The sequence below is a fragment of the Falco naumanni genome, chromosome 1 (assembly GCF_017639655.2).
Source record: "Falco naumanni isolate bFalNau1 chromosome 1, bFalNau1.pat, whole genome shotgun sequence".
Classification (NCBI taxonomy): Eukaryota; Metazoa; Chordata; class Aves; order Falconiformes; family Falconidae; genus Falco; species Falco naumanni.
In genome coordinates, this window is record NC_054054.1 from 7626764 (window position 1) to 7652335 (window position 25572).

Sequence of the window (25572 nt, forward strand, 5' to 3'; positions counted from 1 at the left end):
AAAATGGTGGGCGAGGGCAGGCAGCAGCGCTCGGCGCTGGGGATCGGCTGGGCTGGGCTGGGCAGGGCAGGCCGGGCCGCGCCGCCCGCCCCACTGCCGCCAGGTGAGGGAGGGCCGCTGCCGCCCGCCGGCTCCTTTAAGGGGGGGGCGTGGGCGTGGCCCGCCGCAGTCGTGACGTCTGGGCGCGGGGTGTCGCTCTAGATAACGCCCGCTCCCTCCCTTTCCAGATCTTTCTCGAACGCGCGTCGGCCGCAGCCAGCGCAGCCCGAGCCCTTCCGGAAAGTACCGAAGCCGTAGCCGGCGCCTGGCGGATTCCCCGCCGGCCGGCACAGCGCGCCTGCGCAGAGGGGAGCAACTGCCGGTTGGTGGCCGGTGCTCCGCAGTGGGGGAGAGCCGGGCGAGGAGCCGGGTCCCAGCAGCCCAGACGGTCGCCGCTGCCGCTGATAGTCACAGGCCGGCGGGGAGCGGGAAGCACCAGGCGCAGCCATGTCGGTGGTTGGCATTGACCTCGGCTTCCTCAACTGCTACATCGGCGTCGCGCGGAGCGGCGGTATCGAGACTATCGCCAACGAGTACAGCGACCGCTGCACCCCGTGAGTACCGGCGCTGCCGGGCCGCCCGCCGCCGGGCCGCTCAGCCCCCCTCCGCCGGTGCTTTTCCCCCTCGCCGCCGCCCCTCGCCCCGCCGCCCTCAGCCCGCCGCGCCCGGCGCTGGGCTCCCCGGGGCGGCGGGGCGGGTGGAGCCGCGCGTGTCCCCGTAGGGCCTGGTCCCCTCCGCGGCCCGTGGCGCGGCTCTCACGGCCCGGCCCGGCGCCGGCCGCTTCCCCTCAGCGGGAGAGGAGCCGGGCTGTGCCGCCCAGCGCCCGGCCGCGGCCTCGCCGCCCGTCAGGAGCCGCCGCTGACGGGCGAGCGCCCCTTTCTCGGAAGACGGGCGGCGTGTGGAGCTGGCGCGGGACCCGTGTGTCGGGGCGGGAGGCCCCGCCGAACACCTGCCCCCGCCCCGGGCTGTGCCTCCTCCGTGCCCTTGAGATCCCGCGCCGGGCTGGAGGTGCCGCGCGGCCCCTCGGGCACAATGGGCATTCCCCTCCCCCCCCACCCGCCCGTAATACTTTCGTTTCGCGTAGCAAAGATCTCGGTGAGGGAAGTGCATGTGTTTCCCCAACTCTAGAGCGGTTGCCAGGGCTTGGAGCGTTTTCATTAACAATTTTATGATGGAGGGGTGGTGAGACGGGTGAGGAGGAGGAGGACGTTGATTCACCGGGGAGACAGGGAAGTGGCGCGATGAGTTCCCTTTCCTTAAACCTGTTCTTGGCACCGCGCTGCATCTGCTGGCCGTGGAATACCGAGGTCTTGCAAGAAGGGGGGGGGTGGGGGGTGGGGGAGAGCAGCGGGCAGCGGCCGTGATGATGGGATACGCAAGAGTAGGTGGAGATACTTCCCTTCTGTTTCTATGGGATCCGTCTAGGATTTTTAGAGCTCCATCTGTGCGTAATTTTCAAGGAGGATTCAGGAATTCATATAATACTCGTAAAAAAACGGGGTTTGGATGGTGCTTCCTTTCATAAAAAGGAATTTGCAGCCAACAGCAAAAAACCTCTTTTTCTGTTACGTGAGGCTATAGTAACTTTAGCATTGCTGTCTTTTTGATCTGAGAAATGCAGGTTTTGTTTTGCTTTCTAAAAAAAGGTTTTTAAAAGTACAAAGAAACTGAGTGCTAAAACGCATATTACCTGTATTAATAGGAATACTTTAAAATTCTTTGTAATACTTCGAAAAATATACTTCTTGTGTGAACTCTCAGGAAGTTGTTATCCTTGTACACGTTTTCACGAGGACTGAAATTCCAGGACCTTCCAAATTTTGTGCAAGGAAACCCCTGAAATTGTTGCCCAAAGAAGCCTCGGGCACCTGTAGTTTCTTTCCCCCATATGCTGAAGAGCACTTCCAATTCTTAGCTGTTCTTGGAGTGCATTCTTTGCAGGTAGGCTTCACGTAGGTTTCCCTGCATTTAATATTTTTCTCTGTGGTGTCTGAGGAACTGTACCTTCGAGACGCCTGCTGAGTGATCAAAGGGGTTTAAAGCACAATTAGTAAGGTAGCATCTGGAGTGCACAGATACTTCAAGTCAGTGGTTATCTCCCTCAATGACATTTTTCCTGGTTTTTTTCTTCTCTTTCTCCAAAATTTAATACAGGAGAACATGAGGAACTTCCTTTTTAATGCTGTTGTCTTAAGGAAAACCAGCGTAGTAAATGGAAATATGACAGGTTTATAACTTTGGGAAGTTTATCAAAGTAACTAAACCTTGCTTCAGACAGGATTTGAGTGATGTAGGCAGATCTAACTCTTAAATCATCAAAAGTTTTCTGCTTATTATGCATAGCAACGCAGTAAATGAGCTCTTTATTTATATGTTCCTATAGAGGCGCTTACGTCACTTAAATACTTGAAGTTGCTAATGGTTAACATTGATTGGATATGTCCCAAATATTTGGGACTTGCTCCCAGAAATACAGAGCGATAATGTTTGTGTCTCTGTAGTGTGGTATTAAAATACTTGAACTAGCTCTGGACAAGCTAGTGCACTCCTATGCGCAGTGTGGTGGTGTTAAGCCATGTAAAGATACTGGGTTAGGTCCTAAAGATAGGACAGGGCTGGCCGTGCCTCTACAGGGCTAATTGTTCTTTCTGAGCAAGGCTAATTAATGCAGCCAGCTTCCACTTTTGGAGCCGGTTCGGGTATCTGCGATACTGCTGTGAACATTTCAGTGTTGGTGTAAGCATACTTCAGTGCTACAAACAAAAGCAGTGTAGATCTACAGAAGATGCGTATTAACGCAATTTAGTGCAGCACTGTTAGGCATAAATCCAGTGTCCTGGTGGTTTAAAACATTCAGATGATCCTTTGTTTGCCTAAAACCTACCTCCTGTAATGTAAGGCATGGGATTGTTAGCGTTTGTAAAGCGTGTGTCATCTTTGAAACTTCAGCACAAGAATTCTAGGAGGGAAAAAGATTCTGCCATGGAGTCATCTGTTTCAGTATAACTTAAACTTTCTAAGGCTTTTGGCCTTAGCATCTCTTTGGATGTTTACTGGCAACTGGCTTTTTCTGAACTGGGAACTCCAGTAAGCCTGCTGTACGCATTGCTGGTGTGCCTGCCGTGTTGAACTCTCATGGCAGATGGCTTTCAGCTGCTCTGTCTCACCACTGTGGTGGTGTGGGAAAATGGTTGATTGTTGATAGCTCGTAAATTTTCAGTAACTTTTTTTCAGACCATGTGTAATTAAGGTAATCACAAATGACAATTAAAATGGTGAGATAGTATCTTCTTCAAAACAATGCATGGAGGTTTGGAATGTCCTGGTGAAGAGAGTTGCGACCTTCAGAAAAGTCTGTGTATTGCTCAGAAGCTGGCTTCAAAGCAGGCCAAGGGTAGTGGGCGGGGAGACAGCTCAGTTGTCCCACTTGCATCTTTATGGTGGATGTGCTTCCTAAAGGACTGTCTCGGATACAACTGAAGTGTTTGGAGCCGAAGGGCACATTTTATTTCTTGACACTTCTGCTTCCCAGCCAAGGGAGGAAGAAACCATTCATCCCCTGGTGCTGGAACTGCATAATTGAAGTAAACCATGGTGGGCTGAGGAGCTTTTTGACTTGATGCTTTGTGCTCCTTGCAGGAGTATTAGCAAGTAATGCTGTCAACAGAGTCAAATTCCTGAACTAAAAAGTTGTGATATTTATAGCATTAGTATGTTCCTATCCATAAAATGTCTTGTAAACTGTTTGCACCCTTTCTAAATTGCTCTCTTACCTGACTTAATTATTACAAAGTATAATTGGGAGCTATTCTGCGAAGTGACGTGAAAAATTCTAAAAGCAGTTTGTGAAAGCTGAAGTACGTATTTGAAGATGTAGGGTAACGCATTGTCTGTTTGCAGCAGGTACCTGTGGAGAAGGTTTTGCATGTTTGGTGTGGTGTTACAGCAGAAGAGGTTGCTAGATAACACTATCGAGTTACACACAGTGCCCTCATTGTTGTGATGATGGCGAAGAGGCAGGAAGCAATCTACTGTAGTGACCTTTACGCGTTCATTAAACAATTTGAACCATATGAAATCAGGGTTGTATTTGTTATTTCCTACTGAATGGGTTTAGCCTGATCTGTTCTGTTTTGGGGAAGGAGTTACATTTCAGATCTGTAAAACAAAGATGTGGTGAACAGTAACTGACAAAAAAAAGGTTTCTAAAGGCAGTTGAGGTGGCCAGATGGTACCTGGGGACCTGGGACAACCTTTGCTAGAGCCAGAGGCCAGGCTGAGAGGAATGCTCAGTGGTGACCTGAGAAGAAGCAAGCTGCAAGGAAGTCTGGAGCTTCCGAAGCGCTTGGTGGGTGGGAGCCGTTGCCAGCCATCTCCCCTTTTGCCTGTTTGCCAGTAGGCCTCAGGCTCCTCAGGCACAGGAAGCGCTCAACAGTTTGTAGAACTAGGCTGTTTAGCTACCTTGGGTGTGTATTTTTTTAAAAAAACTTTTTTTGTCTTACGATTATTGTTGCTGATGTCTCTTGCAGTGGTACTGTCAGACTTCCAGGGTTGTTGAGTCAAGAAGACCTGATTGGTGAAGTTCAGGTTTTAAAATCAAATGTCACAGGCTTCTTTGGTTATAACCTGTGACCCAAAAGTAACTATTAATTCCTTACCTTCATGATAAGATCTCTAGAACATGTAAGCTTTTAAAGAATTCCGTAAATGCAGTTATAATGAAAACAATTGCAGTTGCTTGTAGTTTCTGAATTAATTTGCAAAGAAAAAAATAACTGGAATTCCACTCCAAGTTCTGATGCTTCATGCAGTAATGTTGTTAAATGCCGTATCAGTATTTTGTGACTTTAATTTTTGTGGGTGCTTTAAAGTATCGTGGAATTATCTTGTGATGTTTTCTTTTAAACCTGAGTTTCTGTTTTATTGTTTTTTATTTAGAGCATGTATATCTTTAGGATCAAAGACCCGGGCCATTGGGAACGCAGCAAAGAGCCAGGTAAATGGATCAGTAACTCTCATGTTACTTATCTAACTTGTCTCCTCTTGAACTGCGGGAAGAAAAGTAATGAATAAAGTTGATATATTTATTTCTGCTTTCAAGTAAATTTTCTGCAATAAGTGTATGTTTCACAGTAATAGTTACTGCTTCAACACTATTTTCCTGTATTGAAATTGAAACGCTATTTCTGTGTTGTTTTGTCATTTGGAGTAAAAAATGGGAAGAAACAGAAAACCATGTTTCTTCCCCAGTAAAAGATGTTTCTTTTTGCTTATGCATGACAGCAAGAATGGAGTTCAGAATTAAATCTCCATTGGGGGTAGGGAAGAATGCTGCACTGTCTCAATTTGGAATTTAGAACAGAAGTAAAATTTCTCTTCATCCTCTGTAAAATCACTTGCAACCTAGGAAAGCCTTCCTTTTGGAAAGAAAATATGTAAAATTTCAGAATAGCCAGTGTGAATCTACAAATTCAAAACAGATGGGGTCTTACCCTTTTTCTTTGTGTTCATGCGTCACGTTAGTGTGCTGAGGACTTCCTTCCCCTTAGGGTAGAGTTAGGTAACTGGAAATTTGCCTGGCAGATACGAAGGTGATGGAGCCCACTGGTGGTGCCGTGGGCAGACAGTGTATGCAGCGGCTGTTATCGCTTTCATTTGGAGAAACTTTATGCTTCTTGTCTGAGCTCAACCCCTGAGGTTTGCTGGTGAGAAGGTATCCTGTCAGTACTCTCCCAGCTATGAAGTTTGCTGTTTAAACTAGTTTATCTTGGAGAAGATTACGCTGGAGTAATTTCTTTCGATAGCTTAAACATTGTGTTAGGATGTGTTTGCTCTGGTCCTTTTTTTACTTTAAAAGTCTGTCCCTAAAGTAATTAGATTGAAACACCAATGAGAAAATAGGTGTGGGAAGGCTTTATGTCCAGATGGGATCTGAATTAGAGGAGAACTTTAAAGGAAGTGAAATGCCTTAATTTCTCAAAGGTTCATTTAAGGTTAGTGTAGGTGATAACTTCATTTGTTCCTGCAGACAGCCATTGCAACAATATGTAATATGGTTTTAAACATTGCATGCTGTGTCAGAAAGCTCTAAAAATAAAAAGCACAGTGAGAATTGATGGCAGCGAGCTGATGGGTATTAACAAGTGAAGGAAATTTGAGTTTTTTTAATGGAGACCATAGATTAAAAATAGATGTTACTTCTCTCCCCCCACCCTTTGCTTTCCAGTAAATGCGTGGAGCTTGGCAGGGGTCTTCAGGATGGGCATTAAGGCCAAGATATCAAGAGTTCCTTTCTAAATCGTCTTCTAAAGTCTACATGTCATGAGTAATTAAAAACAAAATACCTTTTCCCACAGATTGTCACAAATGTAAAAAATACATTACATGGTTTCAAAAAACTGCATGGAAGAGCATTTGAAGATCCTTACATACAAGCTGAAAGGGCCAAGCTTCCCTATGAACTTCAGAAGATGCCGGATGGCTCTGTAGGAGTAAAGGTGAGTTGGAGCTTTGTGCGGAATATCTTTAGTGGTAGAGATGAGCACTTTGGATCTCTGTCACTTAACTTCCTACTTGAGCTGATTTACATTTTGCTTAACACAACTCTAAATGTATTCTTAATCATTTTGAGAAGAAAAGTCAGGTGATAACCAGTAAAATAAAAGCTTTATTATTCACAGAGTCTGCCTTGGCATAGTTTTGCTGTGTTTCTTGCTTCTCTTTGTAATTCATTCACTTATTTAAATGTTCAGGAAGATCTAGAGCACTTGCTCTGTATTACATGCTCATGTCTTCTAGTAATACAGTAGTGTGAAAAAGTGTTGTCATCTGCCGTACAGGTATGCTATAAAATCTTAACAGCACTCCCCCCAAAAAAGGTTAAGTTGGTCTCATTCCCCTTCATTAAAATGGACTGTGTAATAAATCTGCTGTTACCAAGAGATGAGGACACTTAATTCCCTGCAGTGACATCTGCTCAAGTCCTGTACTTTGTCAGATACCTGCTGAGGTTTCTCATCAATTGTATTGGCTTTCTATAGTCACATTAGTAGCTTTTCACCTTACCTTACTAGATTTACCTTCAAATACATCTAATTACAGTGTTTGATTATTAGTCTCATCTGAGTTTAGGTCTTAGACATGCACAGACCAATTCTGAGGAAAACAAGGTAGCGCTGTGAAGACATAATCTGAACAAGTTAGTTTTAATTTGCTTTCAAACTAAGTGGCTGGAAACTGTTCTTCCCAAAGTCACATTAATTGCTGGTATAAACAGCTGCTGCTCATCTTTCTAGGTTTCCCTGCACAAGAGTGTTTGGGATGGCTAGAGATACAGCAGCCTGTCAGGAGTTCAGGAGAAGGAAGCTCACACGAAGGCTGAAGATCTAGATGTGTTGCTGGAACAGGGCAGGACTGTTAGAATTGCCTTGTTTGCCTCTTCCCTGCCTCATGTGCCTGAGTGATCCTTGCAGGAAGCAAATGTTCCTTGGGTTCACTCCAAAACTTATTTTTAGCTTGTGACAGGACAAATGTGTCTCTATGTGTATTAGGGATTTTGTGTGGTTGTGTTTTTTTTTTTTAATTTAAAAAAATACTGAAGCATTGTGAATAGCCCCTTGAACTCAGGTGTTACATTTCACACAACAATTTTCAGCTAAACTGTACTGTTACGATTTGTTGTAGGTAGCACAAATCCATAGCATTAGTTGATATGGAGAGTTATTCGTGTCCAGAATCTGCTGTTAAACTTGGTCTCAATGCGCAAAACTGCAAAAAATGTTCAGGTTGCACATCTTGGAGAGAAGTTGAGATGGTTTATTACAGAATTGCAATTCTGTCTTTCAGGTGAGATACCTAGATGAAGAGAGACTGTTTGCAATTGAGCAGATTACAGGAATGTTACTGGCCAAACTTAAAGAGACTTCAGAAAGTGCTTTGAAGAAACCAGTGGCAGACTGTGTGATTTCAGTAAGTTTGTAATATATTTATTGCAATTCTTTCTACAGATAACTTTATGTAAGCTAGCACCATTTATGCCATGGTGCAGTGGTAAGAGTTAAAAGTAGTGGATAGAAATTGCATCCCCCAAAAAAGGGATTTTATTATGGGTTTTACCAACGTAGAATACTTATGTAACCATGTGTGAGAAGATGGAAAACTTGTGAAATCAAGGGTGTGTTTTCAGGAGGAATTTACTACTTAAGGTGATCGAGACTGGCTAACTCCAAGTGCTCCATACAGTAATCTTGGCTACTGTAGTCCCTGTGATAAATGCAAACTGTCCTACATGTAAGCTCATCTTCCTCCATTCCAAAGAACCTTCCCAAATTCACGTTGAATTTCTTTGTTGTTGTGTAGTTGAATACTGTTGGGTTGTAGTGTGGTTGAGAGTAGCCTGAATTCTGTGGCTCTGAGGGTCATACTGGCAATTTGAGAAGCCCAAGCTACCTACATTTGTTTGAAAAGGTTGCTTTTATTTGACTGGTTTACTTGCGTTGAGGTTTTTTTAGCTAGTGCCATCCCCCATGGTGGGGGGGTGAGCTTGAAGATGAGGTTTTGTTCCTGATATGAAGTTCTAAATGTTTGCTCTTCACGTTGTCTTTGTTTATTGCTTCACTTCTGCTCTTGCTCTGGTGAGAAGTCTGGGCATGCAGTGTTGTGGTTATCCTCTCTCTGTCAAAGAGAGACGTGGAAACTGGCAAGCTGTATACTTCAGCTGTTAGAAATCCGCTTTGATCTCTGTCTGTGCTTCTTTATGGCATACAAAGACACTTGCAGAGAATACCTCCCACACAAATAAGGATCCTTGGTAATACCCCACAATGGTAGCTCGTGAAATAAACTAAGAATGTAGTTCTGTGTCTCAAGCTTGACTGAAGTTGAAAATACATGCGGGCTGATGCAGCCAGTTTCTAAACGGGCTCCGGCTGCGCTTTGGCTGTTCTCGGTGGAACTGAGTATTGTAGCGCGCTGTGGTAGAGGTGATAACTGAAAAATGGATACAGGTTTGGTCGTAACACAAAGCGTAGTTCAGCTCTGAGTTTGGTTCCAGCACTGCTGTAGTGCTTATGCAGCAACTTATTTTGGGGCTATGTATGAATATTTATTGTGTTGACTTTGTTGTGCACAAATGTTTTTAGGAACTGGTAATGATTTTAAGATCAAAGACTCAACAGAAAAATCTGAAGAAACTTTTTTGGTTTTAGTGCTTAAATCTACTTTTGTTTAAAACAACCCTGGATGTCACTCCACTTTCGTCATGTTTTGACATTTTAATTAAAATATACACTAAAATGAATTACATAGCTGTTTATTAGACTGCCTTATTAATCTGAGGTTACCTTAAAACAGTTTCTTGTGGTACTGACATTTATTGGGTTGCTTAATGGGTAAGTCTGACTTCTTTAAAAAGTCCGTATTTCATAATATCCTACGTAATTACTTTTGGAAACAGGTACCCAGTTTCTTCACTGATGCTGAAAGAAGGTCTGTAATGGCAGCTGCACAGATTGCAGGATTAAATTGTCTGAAGCTGATGAATGAAACTACAGCAGGTAAAGGGCAACAAATTTTGCTTTTTGCTTTTTTTTTTTTTTTAACCTATTCAGACTACTGAATTTGTGAGGGTGATGACATACTCCTGTTACACAATTAGAAGCTTGGGGAAAAAGCTATCCAGGTTAGTACTGCCCAATCCAGCTTGGGAACTGGATACACAGCAACCGTTTTGGTGGGGTGGTGCTCAGCACTTATGAGACATGGTGAGAGTTCAGGTTGGCTAACCTGAATACAGGGCCACTTGAAAATAGCTGCTCTGCTTCTGAAATAAAGCTGGTATCTGTCCTTACCTCTCAGCTGTACCATCAAGCTACAGCAGCTGTATCAGGAAGGCCTGAGCCTGCTTCACAGTCTCCTGCTGGTCCAGCTGGGGTGTGGACCTGACCTAAATTCTCAGTTGTTGTATTAAATAACAGTATAGTACAGCATTATCAGATGTAATTTGCATCTGTCTGAAAGATTACAGTAAATACATTGTTTAACATAGGTGTGTAGTGGGGTCTTCTAATTTTCTTTGTAGCTTACTGGAAGATGGGTGTGCTGGTGTTAAAAAAAAAAGAAAATCTGGAAGTATGAGAAGTACTTTTTTATCACAAGCTAATACTTACTTGAAGTGAAGTACATTGAAGAGGAATTTTTAAGTGTGTAATCCAAAGATTTTTTTTCATTTTTAATATATACATATGCTTTGAAAGCCTCCCCTACACAAAGAGCATTTTTATGGAGCTTTTTCTGAAAGCAGTGTTGCTGATCATATTTAGAAACAACTTGAACTGTATGACTTTACAAAATACCCCCATTGTCAAGCATGTGTCCGTGGCACTATGACAGTTTAACATTGTGGCAATCCTGTTGGTGCTGGTGTAGCTGTTGTTTCTGTAATTTACTCCCCTCTTATGGTTTTGGTGAATTCCAGGGTAGGGTATAGAAACACTTCATGGGAACTAAAGTTGGAGCTGTTGAAACCAGTAACTTTTTTTTTCTCTTGATTTAAATTCTGTTTGCTTTTAGAAAGTCTCAACGAAACTTTCAAAGTGAATGCTGGTATTGAAATCTTAGATTCATATAAACTAGTCGTCTAAACCATTTTTTTCTCTTGAGCATGCTTGAATTTTGCAAAGCTGAGCTAAAAAATACTGAAAATAAGGCATTTCAAAGGAGAGGTGTAGGCATGAGACTTAACCTGTGCAGTTTCACACGTTACAATGGTAATTTTGCTACAAGCAGAACTGAAATAAAAGGTGATGCTTTGGTAGTGTAAAACCTTCACTCGACATGTTTTTTCCCTTGTTAGTGAAAGAAGTGTTTTCAAAATGCTAACTTGCTTTGTGATGAGCTGCTTTATATATTGACAGTGATTCTTAAGCAAAAGGGAAAATAGCCAGTCTGATAAATCCTGGGTCTAAAAACTTAAAATTTATGAAGGCATATGTGCTGCTGACTTTAAGTTAGTGCTTTGAAGGTACACAGCATCCAGTTCTTGTTGGAAAGAGATGTTAGGTAATACAGAATACTTAAATGTCAATTACATGAATGAACATGAGGTAATTTACTATAAATCAAACAGAAATGAAAATAACACTTGTGATCCATTTGACCCTTATGTTCTGTTTGAGCAAAGTAATGGAGGTGTTTAGAAAGAGTAAACATAAGTAGTGTGTATCTATTGGTAGAGCTTTTAATGTGTGCCTGACAGCTGTATACGGCTTTCTCTTACCTTCTGTTGGTTGGTGTTTTTCAGTTGCACTAGCCTATGGAATATACAAGCAAGACCTGCCAGCCTTGGAAGAGAAGCCAAGAAATGTTGTCTTTGTAGATATGGGGCATTCTGCGTATCAGGTTTCAATCTGTGCTTTTAACAAGGGAAAACTGAAGGTAAGGTTTAAAGTCATACAGTAAAATTCCATGTTCTTGAGGTATTTAATTGAACAATACTCAAAATACTATTTATTCTGCTGAAAGATTATTTTTTTAACTAAATAAATGCCTCTAGCAAATATATTCAAAATGTGGAATACAAAAGTTTCATTATTTTTTGGCCATTTTAGCAAATCTGTTTTTATAAAATGCAGAAATGAAGTATCCCAAAGTCTGTTTTGAAAATGCTTGACTGTTAAGTATACTGCACAGTTTTTGTGCCATGTTATATCACTGAAATATTTGCATATTCTGGTAGTCTCAGAAATGTTGTAGTTGTGCAGCTGAATGACTTACGGGAAATTGTTGAACTCCCCGAATTGTTCTGTGACTTTTTTTTTTTATTGCCACCCAGGCAAAAAAAAAAAAAAAAAAAAACAACCAAAAAAAAAAAAAACTCACAAAAAAAACACACCAGTTCAAAATCTAAATTCAGTAAGATGTGAAGTAAAACTGAACAGTCTTCACTTCCTGGTTTGGAGACTTTGTGAGCTACTGATGTTGCTCACTGGCTGTGAGCTGAATTTTTTATAAACTTTGGTAGCAAAATGTAGTCATCTGAAGTCACGTGGAAGACTATAAGAGTTTTTCTGTTTCAAGTAATGACACAGAACTAGTAATAGCATGACCAAAAAGCTATCCTAGCCTGCCTTTTCTTCAGTGAGCTAGTAAACAGAGTAGAGGCTTTCAGCATGGTAGAAAATAGCATGGCAGATGTGATAGTTTCTTCCCTCCACAAATAAAATACTAAATAATTGAGTGACCTTTGAAGTTGTTCTGTCTGGCAATTGCATAGAAGATGGTGAGAAAACCACATAAAATTTTCCCATCTCAAACCTCTGTTTTTACAGGTGTTAACTCGGGAAACTGGTGTCTGTAGGAAAGCTATCCCTATACCTGAGCTAACATTGTCTAATAACTTCGATTCTTTGTTCTTTCCCTTCTGTGCAGGTCTTGGCTACTACCTTTGACCCTTTTGTAGGTGGTAGGAATTTTGATGAGGCTTTGGTAGACTACTTCTCTGAAGAATTTAGGACAAAATACAAATTGAATGTAAAAGAGAATCCCCGAGCACTGCTGCGATTGTATCAGGAATGTGAAAAATTAAAGAAGCTTATGAGTGCAAATGCATCTGACCTTCCACTCAATATTGAGTGCTTCATGAATGACCTTGACGTCTCCAGTAAGATGAACAGGTACTGACCGTTATTTTCACTGAAGTGCAGCGAAGTGCGGTCTCTAAGCTGTCCTGTAATGTGAACCGCTTTCCCTGTTCCTGCAGAGCTCAGTTTGAGCAATTGTGTGCTGCCCTTCTGTCCAGAGTGGAACCTCCCCTAAGAGCAGCCATGGATCAAGCTAGTAAGTAGGAGTTAATTTAGGTGCCGCTTTTGGTTCAAGAAAGTAACTAGTAATCCAGTTATCCTAGATCTCTTTAATGATTATCTTTTTAATATATTTTTGTATTTATTAGAATTGCAAAGCTAAGTACTGAAAAGTTAAATGTAAGTTCCATTCATGTGCTTGTCATGTATGCATGATCCCATTCCTGCCTCATTTAGCACACGTATCACTCTGCAACCTTGGTTTATTGACCCTCATTCACCCTGTGTAATGGAAAAGGTTGGTGCCCTGAAAGATTATTTTATTTCAAAACACAAAGCAACCAAACTGAAACTATGACGGGAAAAACTATTTCTCCTTACTGCAACTGTCTGGCCAGCCTGTTCCATGTGTGATACATACATGTCCTCACTGACCTGAGAATTTGGCAGTATATTCTTGAAATAAATTTTCTGAAGCATGTGCAAATAACAATTTTTTTGTTTTGTTTTCTTTTGCATAATGTAGTGTAGAGCAGAGAGTTAGACTTCCACAGGGAAAGGTTTTACTCTCCAATTCTAGCATCTTCAAGTAAAAGGGAAGAAATCTGCATATCTTGTGACTTGGCTAGATAGCTGATACAGGAAGTAAGAACCTGAATAACTGCTGAGTAGAGCTGTTCAAGGACTCTCAGTTGTTTGAGATCACTTCTTGAGTTCAGAATTAAAAAGCTAGCCTGCAAGCACAGTCCAATATTGTATATTTTTAGTTAAGGGTTTTGCTTTTCTGTATTGGCAACCAAATGAAAGTAGACATAAAATGAGGTGTATTTAGGTTTCATTTCTTTCTTGTTTGGGAGGGGTGAGGTACTGTCCGGTAGTGCAGGGCTGCCAAAGAAAACCTCATTTCACACTCTGGAGTTAATGCACACCAGAAGGAGGATGCACATGGACAATGCATTTTAAAGAACAGCTGTCCTCATTGGTGCTTGGCTTCTGCATTTTCCAGGTTAGTGCAATCAGAAAACTGTAGCCTGCAGGAGAGGCAAAGAGTTTGAATAGCACACATGATGACAAATCTGATTTTAAAGACCTTGTCAGCTGTTGAATATATTCAGCGCTTGTCACAGTGTCTAGATAATAAGAGAACTCCTAATTTCTTGATTGTCCAAAGACAGCTTTTTGGTATCTTGATGATAACTTAAGGCCATGCGCTCTCTTTTCTAGAACTTCAGCGTGAAGATATCTACAGTATAGAAATAGTAGGTGGGGCTACTAGAATTCCAGCAGTGAAGGAACAGATCTCTAGCTTTTTCTGTAAAGAGATAAGCACCACGCTAAATGCTGATGAAGCTGTTGCAAGAGGCTGTGCCTTGCAGGTATAGTTATAAAAACTAAACTTAAAAGTATTGCTTCTTTAACATCATGTACTAATGAAATGCAACTAACCAAAAGCAAAAGGTACTATAGCTGAAAGAAGATGTAGAGTCTTACTTTTCTTTCAACAGTTGGTGGCAATAACTATGTCAGAAATTACTGTATTACATGTACTAATTTTTTGTGGCTGTGTCATTAGAAGGATGGTTGTCTTAGAGACCTGTTAAATTTGATGACCCACATTGCACTGTTCCACTACCATGTAGTCATTTGGAGGATTTGCTGCGTATCTTTACTGACAGTCACTGGGGAAGTAGCATCTGTTACTATTACTTAAGTCTTTCAGTTCAGTTAATTTCGTACTAAGCATAGGAAGTTTCTGTTAAGAATTCTGTGATAAGCAGGACCTCTATGTGAATTGTAGCCTTTCTGCACTTAGGTATTAATTATTTTACTTGCTATTTATTTGACTGCCTGGATATAATAAAACTTTGGTCTTTGTTTTCTAGTGTGCAATTCTTTCCCCAGCTTTTAAAGTGCGTGAATTTTCCATCACAGATGTTGTTCCTTATTCTGTAACGTTGAGATGGAAATCGTCTTACGAAGAAGGAACAGGGTAGGTTCTGTGGTGCCTACTAAAAAGTGCGCGTTTGTGTACATAAAGGAAAGTGTTGAGCTATGGGAAAGATCAGGCCTCAGACCTTGAAGCTGTCATCTACTCGAACAGTTTTAATTTTCTTCTTTTGATTACTGCTTAATAATTGAAGATACATGTAACTAAAAAACATTGGTAGAAGTTGCTTAATATTGAAGTGTGACATAGAATACATAGTCCAGCTTTGAGACCCACAGGTCTTCAACCTGCAACTCTTGTCATAAACTGGCTTAAACGAAGTTACTTAGCTGCTTGGCTAGCATGGCTGCTGATGATTAACATACCTTGACTGTGGTTGTCCATTATGTTACGCTCAGTGGTTTAACCTTACTTAATATTTTACTGGTTTAGGGAGTGTGAAGTCTTCAGTAAGAACCATGCTGCTCCATTCTCAAAAGTAATTACTTTCCACAAGAAGGAGCCTTTTGACCTGGAAGCGTACTATACCCATCCGCATGAAGTGCCTTATCCTGATTCCAGAATAGGTAAGGACAGGTGAAGAAAAATCCCACACCCAACTCCTGTTGTTGATGATGAGAAAAGTGGTTCTCCTGGGGTTTTTTGAGATGTTAACTTCCATATTTTCTAGGTTCTTTAGAAAAGCTCTGTGCATTCTTCTTGGTGTAGATGCAGTGATCAGGCAGTATCAACATCTTTTGGCAGTTCCTTAAAAAAAAAAAAATCTGCTTTCTTTAGTATCTGTCTGTCTTCACTGCTTCTGAATGATTTAAAAAAAAATAAGTACAATAAGTGCAGTACTCTACTGTCTGGTTCTTTCAACCTCTATAAAATGGATAAGGATCTTACATGCTCGCCAGCCTGGATTTTTCAAAGAAATCGGATCAAAGAAGCAGTTAGCAGTAGACAGTTCTGTCGAGACAGGTATCTGTCATGTCTCTTTTCTGTTAATCTGAGAACACACAAGATAGGCATTTCCTAAACTTTGGCATCTGTAGTAGAGCCTAAAATATTAGATGGTATGAGTAAGTTTCCTGATAGTTAATACTACCTTACTTGCACTTATTAGTAGACTCCTCTGGGTCTTTAGGCTAATTCACAATTTTATTTACTGATTTATGAATCAGATAGAAACTTGGTACTGCCTGTTTAGCTGTCTGTTCAAGGAGTCTATTGTCTTTAGGAAAGAGGATTCTCCTTTAGGTGTGCACAGTCTGCATCACTTACACTTAGATTTCCAGCAAGTTGCAAACAAGGTGTCAGTCTGTTTCCAGAAGCTTTGATAAGCACTGTTTGTTCCCCAAAGTGTGTAGTACAACCACATTACCAAATTCAAACAGAATGGTTTATCTTTGTTAACATCTTATTTTTCAATGCAAAGTTTGAGTTATGTGGATGAAAGAAACAATTCAAGATGAATCAGAGTAGTTTCTCTAGGAGGATGGTTAGAGAAGTCAACAGGGAAGTAAAATGCCTAATAAAGTGTGATGTTGACATTTTTTATGAAACACAGATAAAGCTAAACAATCTTACTAGTTAACTGATAATTGGGGAATCGGGTTTTAATTCCTTTAGCTGTGGCTTACATTGTAGAATTGACAACTGAGAAGGAGGTTTCCAATTAGTTTAAGATGCTATTAATATTAACACCCTTCCAGCAACATATTTTATTTCTTTTATTCCTCTTTCACTATTTTTTGAACAATTAAAACCATCTTTGTGTTCTCAAGGGCGCTTCACTATTCAGAATGTTGGTCCCCAACATGATGGTGAAAATTCCAAAGTGAAGGTTAAAGTGCGTGTCAATATTCATGGCCTTTTCAGCGTGGCTAACGCTTCTATAATAGAGAAGCAGAACGTAGAGGGAGATCACAATGACACACCTATGGACACTGAATCATCAAGTAAGAACCAAGGCAGAGATGATGAGCTGGTATGTAAACTTGTAAATATCTACACTCCTTGTAATTCTGACGAAAGCCAATAATTAGAGATTAAAACATAGTGTGTAGCTTTTGACAGTTTTTGTTTCTCCACCCTTAAATTATTTCTTCAGTTATGTAACACATTTCTTCATGGTTTTTATTAAAGTACTGGTGATGTGGTGCTAAGAAAGCAAAAATGAATGTAAACCCAGATTCTAAAAATTTTTTTTCATTGTTCTTTACCATCTCTCTACTAGTCTTAGCATTATCTAGTGTTGCTACCAAATGGCAACATACTCGGTGAGATCGATTGACAAATTAATGCTAAAAGTTTGGTTTTCCTCAAGTACTACACCTTAATGGAATAAAAAATATATGGTGTTTCTTTATATATGGAAGACTTGTTCTTCAGGAACATTCTTACACTAATGGCACTTCTATGTAAGAACTGTACTGAAGTATCAATGGCGTGTAAGCCTATAGGGGAAAATTACTGGAAATTAATGTCATTAATACTGAGGGATTAAGGAAACTATGTTGTCCTATTCTAGTGCAAGGAGGATCAACTTCCCTGATAGTGCACTGCATGCTGGAAGTAGATCACTGAGAGTAGTGAGGTGCAGCTGTTACACTTGACTTTCTGGAGCTGAGGGCTGGTGCTAGGGAGCACTTCACAGCAGGGAACGGCACACCAGCCTCGGCAGCCTTTCCTTTTGCTTGTGCCCTTCTGTTGCCTGGGATTTTGGTTATGTCACAGCTCACGGGGAGGGGGCGAGAGGGGCGATACTGTAGAGAAAAAGAGGGTAAAGCAGTAAGCAAGTTGCTGCTGCCCACTACTGCTGCCTTCTGCAGATGGCAGAGTGCTCGGCGGAGTGACCAGTCTTGCAGGCTGTCGGGCACACTGAGGGAAGGTTTTCTTGCGGAGTAAGGTTGGACAGAAAGCAAACACTTGGCAGCTTTATTAGGAGGAAGGGACAAATGCGTTTCCTGTCATTATCTTTTTAAATGTGTAGCTTTTTAAAAGTAGCAGCCTTTACAGTTGGATATAATACAGGAATTGGAGCAAGTGGTTACACAGTTAGCACTACGCAATTGATACAAGCAACTCCTTCAATATTACACTGCTTTTCAGGAATTAGAGCGTATTTCAAATGCCAAACGTGATGCACGTCCCTGTGGATGAGTGCTCTGCATCTGGTGTTTGTATGCAAGTGAAAAATGGTTGAAAGTACCGTCGCTGGCATGTAGTGTTACAGGCCTGCTGCCTGTGGAGGTACTAAGAGGAGTACCCTCTGTTCAGGGCAAGAGTAACCGCTTCCATCCTCAGGCTTTCAATTTGCAGTACTTCCGTTCATCTAACACATCTTTTGTTTTACAATGGTGCTTGTCAGCAATTACCTTTCACTATTGAGGACGATGCCCTCGACACTGAGGAGGAGGTTTGTGGTGTATATGTATTTTCCCCCTCTAGCTGTTCTGCGTAGGCAAAACAGCTCCTTCCAGTTGTTGCCTTTTCTGTGTGAACAGTAAGAACAGCAAACGATATTTTTTTTTTCTACTCCGAAGTGACAAAACTTAAATTTGGTAAAAGTAGCCTTCTTGTTTTCAGCTTCTGTCATTAAAAACCTGCTGAATCAATTAACATAGCTAAACTGCAACCCACACACTGGTGCTAGAGTTTGAAATCCTTAAACAACGTTTCCCTGTATTTTGCAGAACTAACAGTAAATTGTTTTACATGCATATGTAGTTTGTGAATCCAGGAATCTTAATTCCTTGTAATCTCAGAACTTTCAGACTTTGGTTACAGCTCATTAGCTATTGATGCTCTGGATGTCAAAGTATTGGAGTCATCCTAAAAATATCAGACTTACCCACTGCTATGTTACTGTTTGTGATCAGCACTAGTGATAAGTGATGTCTTTAAGATCCTTAAATTTAGAATAGGGCATCGGTGACAAATTTTAAGTGAAACTCCCTTAATTTTGGGTGTCAGGGAGGGGAGATAATTGGTCATGTGCTCCAAGAGGCTACTACAGAAACTAATTTTTATGGTCCTGTGAGACAGATGCCATTAACAATTACAATGGCTAAGTTACTTCTGCTTTGGATTAAAAACTTTATAAAGTTCAGGTGAAAAATGATAGGAGGTTGAAGTTCTGGCTGTTCCATAGAGAACCTGTTGTTATTGCCGATGTTGGTGCTGTGTTTCTAGAATGTTCTTTGCATATGTTCTGTATGTATTTATTTCTAATTTAAAACGGAGCATTCACAAGACTTAGTGTAATTCTATAATGGGGACAGATGGCAACATCATAATTATTTCAAGTGGACAGGCAGAATAGGATTTTTGTTTAATTTGAGAAAGAAATGAATACAAGTACTACATCAAAATGCCTGTTTAAACATGGTGAATCAAAAATCCTTCAGATTGATTCTGAAGTCCATATATTGTCTGCCATCTACTGTAATTGACGTCAGTCTTAAATTGTACAGCAACTCTTTACATTCAGTTATGTAACTCTTTTTCTAGGATAAAATGCAGGTTGATCAAGATGAAGGTATTCAGAAAAATCAAGCTGAACAACAGAACCAAGCAGATGAGGAAGCTGAAAATGCAGGAACTGAAACAAAAGTTTGTATTCAGTTATTGATAAGGAAATGTAATGTTGCTTCCTTTAGACTTTTCTTTTTTTTTTTTACCCAGTATTCTCAGTCATTAATCTTACTAGTTGCAAAACACAGGACTGTATTTGGAGGAGCACAGCTAGACTGAAATGGTTAAGTTAGCAATGCTACCGTAGCACTTTCATTTTCAACATGGTATATGATTAAGACTTCGAAGTAAGTTTCTGTTGTTTAACATAGGTTTATAGTGAAGGCGGAATCTAGGAGAACTTAGGAAACATTATGCAGAAGACTGTGTTGCGCCTTTAGCTTTTGAACAAGTTTTCTCAACAGCTCTTTGTTTAAAGAAATTCCACCAGTTTGGTTCAAAACTAAGGTAGTGGTGATTCTGAATAGCAGGAGGACAATTAGGTACTTCATTTACGTATGATTAATTGTAGCTGTCCGACTAGTTTCATCTGTGTCTTGTCAAGCATAAATGCAGTAATATTTCTATTTTGGAAAGTTTCTTAAGAGTGTAAATCTTTTTATAGACCGCTTCTGGAGACAAGCAAGATCATCCAGCCCAGCCGAAGGCTAAAGCAAAAGTTAAGAGTATTGACCTACCTATACAGGCAAGCCTCTACAGACAACTGGAACAAGATCTTATCAATTGCTATATAGAAAATGAGGTAAGCAGCCTGAACAGATGACCACTCAAATTAATGTCGCTGTAAATAATTATCCAGAAAGTATTTGCAACCGTAAGTTTATCTAATGTAGAATTTTCTGGGGGTTTGTCTTTAAGGGGTTTTGATTTGGTTGGGCTGTTTGGTAAACCTAATCAGTTTCATTGGATTTAAGTACCCAGATGTCTGAGTTTGACCTATTAGCCTGTTGTTACCTGGTGTCTATTCTCTTCTTAGGCAGAAGATGCCTAAGGCTTGCCAGTACAGGCTGCGCAGTGTGCTGACTGACCTAATACTGGTCGGGAGTAGCATTTGCACATGTTTTGATGCCTTACAGAAGCTGTGTCCTTAGTTCTGTCGTGCTTTTGCCCTTCAAGTCCTATGTCAGCAGGAAAGTATTACTACATGTAGGAAACTTACCTTTCAGAGGATCCTTTCTGAACTTTCTAGGTATTGTATCTACGAAGATCTCACCAGCATAAGCTCCTATCTGAAGGATGGTCAGTCTGCGGAATCAAATACAAAATAACTTTTGTAGAGCAGGATGATTTCTAGTGACTTACAAACCAGAGTCGAGACTTGTCTTCTAGTCCTGGCTGTGCTGGTCGGTTGATAATTGATAATCTGATCCACTTAGGTTGAAGCACTTGCCAAACAGCTTCCAAATCTGAACTGTTTTTTCCTCTGTTGCCGTTCTGCCTGCAGTGAAGATGACTTAGACAAAGGTGAATATTGTAATCTGTAACTGCAAATTAGCAGGCTCCTGCAAAGTTCTGTGGTACAGTTTCAAGAGTGTAATCATTAAGCTTGACACTCGCAAGTGCTTTTAGTTTTAAATAAGCTTTTCTCCACCCTAGGGGAAAATGATGATGCAAGACAAGCTTGAGAAAGAAAGGAACGATGCGAAGAATGCTGTTGAAGAGTATGTGTATGACTTCAGAGACAAGCTGTGTGGAGTCTATGAGAAATTCATCACAGAAGAAGTAAGACCTTGCCTATGTGTTTCAGCTGTTGGAAAAAATTTCTTTGTGTTTAGAAGTTCTGAGTGTGGCTGCGTGGAGGCTGCAGGGGTCTCTGGGACTTACTAATGCGTTTCGTATTCTAAAAATCACAGAAGTGAAGTTCAAACTACACTTACATCTGACATTTGACATGCAATGATGCAGAGCTTTTATTGTCTGAGAAGTTTCTCAGTGGTGAGGAAGGTTTTGCGATGCAGGCAGAAGATAAAAAACCCCGTGGTGGGGGTAGGCAAGCAGGACAGATCACCATGAGCTTCTAAATGGCATGAGCGGGCACGAATAAAATGAAAATGAGCAGAATTAGTGTGTCTGTAGCTCTGGGCTTTATTGTCTAATTTCACTAACTTAGAGACGTGATTCTTTCCCCACTTGAAAGTCTAAGAAAAAGATGAAGAAGAAAGCTGTACACTGGGCTTCTGCAAAAGCAGCATTGAAAGAACACTTGTCCAATATACATTTTTCCATAACAGCCATCTAAATTGACTGGTATGCAAGCAACCAGTTGGTGAAACAAATGCCCAGCAGCAGTTCTAGGGTCTGTTCTCTGGATTACATGGTTTGCAACCCAGCAGTGCAGCACAGACTCCCTTCCAGTATGAATCAGGAGTTTATTTAAAATCTAAAAGCAATCTTTTACCTAAGTTATGGGGATAGATATTTTATTTCTAAAAAAGTTAAGATAAAATCTTTGGTTATAGCCAGCAGAGTCGAGTTACCACAATTGCAACATCAGCTATCTGTGTACTTGTCCGTATTTGTCTGTTCTGTCCTGCTGTCGGAGAACCTGAGAAGCAGAACTTCCCATGTCAAGATAAAAGGCGGGAATTTTGGGATGCGCATGCTTTCGTAGAAAATCAATCCTGAAGCTACGTAATTCCCATAAACTTTACTTGCGAATTAGATTAGTAGGGCTGTCCTGCCTCTCTCGCCGTTCTGTAAGATGGTGGCTTTGAAGTCTATTAATTAGTTTTCCTTCTCTGTCACTGTGAATGTTTTAAACTGATGAAACGGTCTTTTCTGAGCAGGGGAGTTTCTTTGCATGCTGGGGGGAGAAGTCTCATTTGTTGCGTTCTCTTCTGAACTAGTGTGTCCCTACCTTGCCTCACAGGATTCAAACAAGCTGACCTTGATGTTGGAGGACACAGAAAACTGGCTTTATGAAGACGGAGAGGACCAGCCAAAACAAGTATACATGGATAAGCTTCAGGAATTAAGAGTAAGGTTTTTAAGATACTTTTTAGAAAAATCGTGTGTGTGTTTTGGGGCTGGGAGCATTTACATAAATATGGCTAAGTATGCAGAGCTCTTTTAATGAGGGATATGTGTGTGCACATTCGTATGTGAGTTATGTAAATCCATTAACTTTTGAGTGTGGACATTCAGGTTGCATCTGGATGTAGCGGAGTTATGAAATGAACATAATATTTAGAACGAGAAATACAGTTTGTTTTAATGTCAGTTGTGCTCTTAATTTGAATACAGTCAAAATGAAGCAGACATTTAGTGTCTAGAACTAGTGACAAGACAATTAATTGCTACGGGAATTTTCTGTCAGTCTTGTTACAATCTGAGAGGCTTTTGAGACTGCTCTCCCAGGTATTCAGAATTACACTCCAGTGTATATATGCTATGGTTTTCACGATTTCAGCAGTCTTCTATAGCTGTATTGTAAAATTTTTGGTCTAATATCTAATGACAAATGGTGAAAAGTGCTTTAACAGTAGCTTCCACTATATCATTGGATTAGTAATGACAAAAAAAACTTGAATACTTGAGATTTTTCTCTTACAGGAAAATGAATTCTCACGAATGACTCGCTACCCTATAATAAGTTTGTCTCTAGCTCTTGGGCCTCAGCTGTTTTCTCTTGAGTCTGATTTCTTTTGGGGGAGGGATAACTGACGGAAGCAGCAGTGTAGATCCTGGCAACTGCCTGCTTGCCTGGATACCAGTATTCAAGAGAAGTTAAAAACAAACAATAAAACAGAGAAGTTTCCAGATGAGCTACTTCGACATTAAACCATCCGTGTAAATCCTGTCTTGTTTTTTCTTCCAAATGCATTGTACCAAATGCTGCTCTTGCTGAAAATAACCACAAAATACTAAGCACAGTAAGGACAGGCACTACTCCCGTGTTTAAGCTTCTGGGCTGCTTTTTGTTGTACTCTAAAGCAAAATGCAAAGTTTAACCTCTTGGATGGGTGAGAAAAGGTGTTAAGGCAGCCTTCCTAATGATGCCATGTTTTATTCTTGGACCAGACTAAAGTAAAACTGTCTTTTTCAAGACCTTTGTGTTTGTTTCCAGAAATTTGGACAGCCTATTCAGGAAAGATACATGGAACATGAAGAGAGACCAAAAGTTTTAAATGAACTGGGAAAGAAGATTCAGCTCCTTATGAAAGCAGTAGAAGCATACAAAAATAAGGTAAAGCTAATTACTTAGGGAATGAACTATTATGGGTCTTTTGAGCTTGGCTGTAGAGTCTTTTGCGTTTAAAAAAATCCTTTAAGATTACCTGTTAAGCTCCTTTAAAATGGCTGTTGACTTCTCCTCCAGGAACTTCTAAAACAGCTCTGGATTGCTAGCAAAAATGGTTTCTTGATAAGAACTTTTTTTTTATGGCTTGTACCACTTGAAATGGATATCTTGAGTTATGGCTGTTAGCATAGTTTCTATAACTCAGAAGTCTTACTGGGGTTAGTTACACAAACTACACTGAATGTTAGGTGCTTTTCTTTTCCTTGCAGCTTCATTACTAACCTGTGCTTCAGCAGCGTGCACTGCAGATCAAAATTTCAAATTACTAAAAAAAATGTCCTGTCTGTCTTGTTCTTCATACTAAATGCTTGTTGAAACTACTTGTGTCAGGTTGTAGCAATGTTTCCCTACTTAATTATGTGTTGACGGAATTCTTACTTGAGTGAGAAGCACAAATTAATCGGTGGTATAAATATCTCTCCCCTTAGGATGAAAAATATGATCACCTAGATCCTGCTGACATGGAAAAAGTTGAGAAATACATCAGCGAGGCGATGAATTGGTTGAACAGCAAAATGAATGCCCAGAACAAACTAAGTCTAACTCAGGATCCAGTTGTTAAGGTGGCAGAAATACTGACAAAATCTAAGGTAAAAAAAAATAAAATACATTTGTTGCATTCTGATAAGTTTTTCCTTAACAAGATTTTGGCCTTTGTGTTGAGCTAGAATGTTAAATCTTCAGAGATTTTAAAGCTATTAAAAGATCCATACAGAGGGAGCAGCAGTTCTATCGATTTTTAGTTCTGGCTCTTCATGATTTACAGCCATACCTCTGCATAAGCCTTCTGAGAATGTCCTGAGTTACAGCACCAGGCTTGCTAGGGAGTGGGTTGCCATATTGGCCTTTTACAGACTGGAAGGTTTCGGCTAGTGAGAGATCTTAAAATATTTTAAGTTTCTAGATTTGATAGAACTGAAGAGCCTAGTCCTTAAAAATTAAACTGCGGGTCATTATGAACCAGGAATATATTTGAGACATAGTTTTGTGCAGTTACCGTGCCATGAAATGAACTTGCTGTCTCACTTCTGTCACAACTAGGAATTGGATAGCTTCTGTAATCCCATTATATACAAACCCAAACCGAAGATAGAACCTCCCAATGATGGGCAGTCAAAAGCTAACGGTGAACACAATGGACCAGTGAATGGACAGAGCGGTACTGAAACAAAACCTGAACCAGCGAAGGAGAACTCTCAGCAGACCAAACCACCTGGAGAAATGGAAGTGGACTAACTCTTGCATTTCTTTTACTTTAAATAGTGCAAGTAACCACAGGGTCCATTCTTTCTGTCTGGTACATGCCTCAGATGTTCAGTTATTCTTAGCCAACCTTCTGTCATTTGTTGCTGAGTAGTTTTGAAAGTGTTTTATATTATGTACACCTCTGATGTTCATTTCCACTGATGCTGCTTACGTGGAGCTTTAGCCAAATGTAGATTGTATAAGTCAGTTTAAGCTTTCCCAATATATTTTATATCAAACATACAGAATTGATATATAAATGGCAACAATCTACCTTATTTAAAGCTTTTATTGTGGATAAACCTCAGCTCCTTTATTCAGGAAAGGATACTGTATTGCACTACTGATGCTCAAGTGTAGATCTAATTGCATCTTTATTTTGGAAAAATATTGGAATTGAAGTGGCAAAACTTGTCACTTGAAGCACTGACCTTTTCTAGTTATTGTATTGTTATAATTTAAATATTAAAATAGAGGTTAGTTGGCATACTAGTCCATCTTGTTGATGTACCATGAGAATTGTACCGTCTTTTTCATAAACTGAATAATACAAGCTTAAAACATTTTTTTAGATCCCCATACTACTAACAATCTTAGTTACAAAATGCTAGCGTGATGGCTCTGCCGCGTGCTGCAGTTAAGTGAATGGTCTCAGTGCCCATCGCTGTACATAACGTACTGTGCTTACGATAGGACGATGCTAATGATAATAGTATGAAGGG

At 40.5% G+C, this 25572-nt stretch overlaps 1 protein-coding gene across 4 annotated transcripts; it reads left to right on the forward strand.

The window, feature by feature from the left end:
- Nucleotides 1-229: 229 nt before the first annotated feature.
- Nucleotides 230-25337, forward strand: HSPA4L (heat shock protein family A (Hsp70) member 4 like). Of its 4 annotated transcripts, XM_040613386.1 has the most exons (20): nucleotides 230-593; nucleotides 4978-5035; nucleotides 6396-6536; nucleotides 7885-8007; nucleotides 9494-9593; nucleotides 11339-11472; nucleotides 12466-12710; nucleotides 12797-12873; nucleotides 14061-14212; nucleotides 14720-14826; nucleotides 15217-15350; nucleotides 16554-16756; nucleotides 18140-18187; nucleotides 19282-19383; nucleotides 19910-20047; nucleotides 20902-21027; nucleotides 22175-22282; nucleotides 23372-23491; nucleotides 24034-24195; nucleotides 24647-25337. In XM_040613386.1, exons 1-20 carry the CDS (start codon nucleotides 487-489, stop codon nucleotides 24839-24841), a joined length of 2580 nt encoding a protein of 859 aa, XP_040469320.1. In that variant the 5' UTR covers nucleotides 230-486; the 3' UTR covers nucleotides 24842-25337. The 4 variants fall into 4 exon arrangements, with proteins under 4 accessions (XP_040469320.1, XP_040469493.1, XP_040469575.1 ...); XM_040613559.1 differs by lacking the exon at nucleotides 18140-18187; XM_040613641.1 differs by lacking the exons at nucleotides 18140-18187; nucleotides 19282-19383.
- The last annotated feature ends 235 nt before the right edge of the window (nucleotides 25338-25572 follow it).

Coding starts and splice junctions, on each gene's coding strand:
- HSPA4L (XM_040613386.1), top strand. CDS start 487: ATGTCGGTGGTTGGCATTGACCTCGGCTTCCTCAACTGCTACATCGGC. Junction 5,036..6,395: donor GGAACGCAGCAAAGAGCCAG/GTAAATGGATCA, acceptor CTTTTCCCACAG/ATTGTCACAAATGTAAAAAA. Junction 18,188..19,281: donor CCCTCGACACTGAGGAGGAG/GTTTGTGGTGTA, acceptor CTCTTTTTCTAG/GATAAAATGCAGGTTGATCA.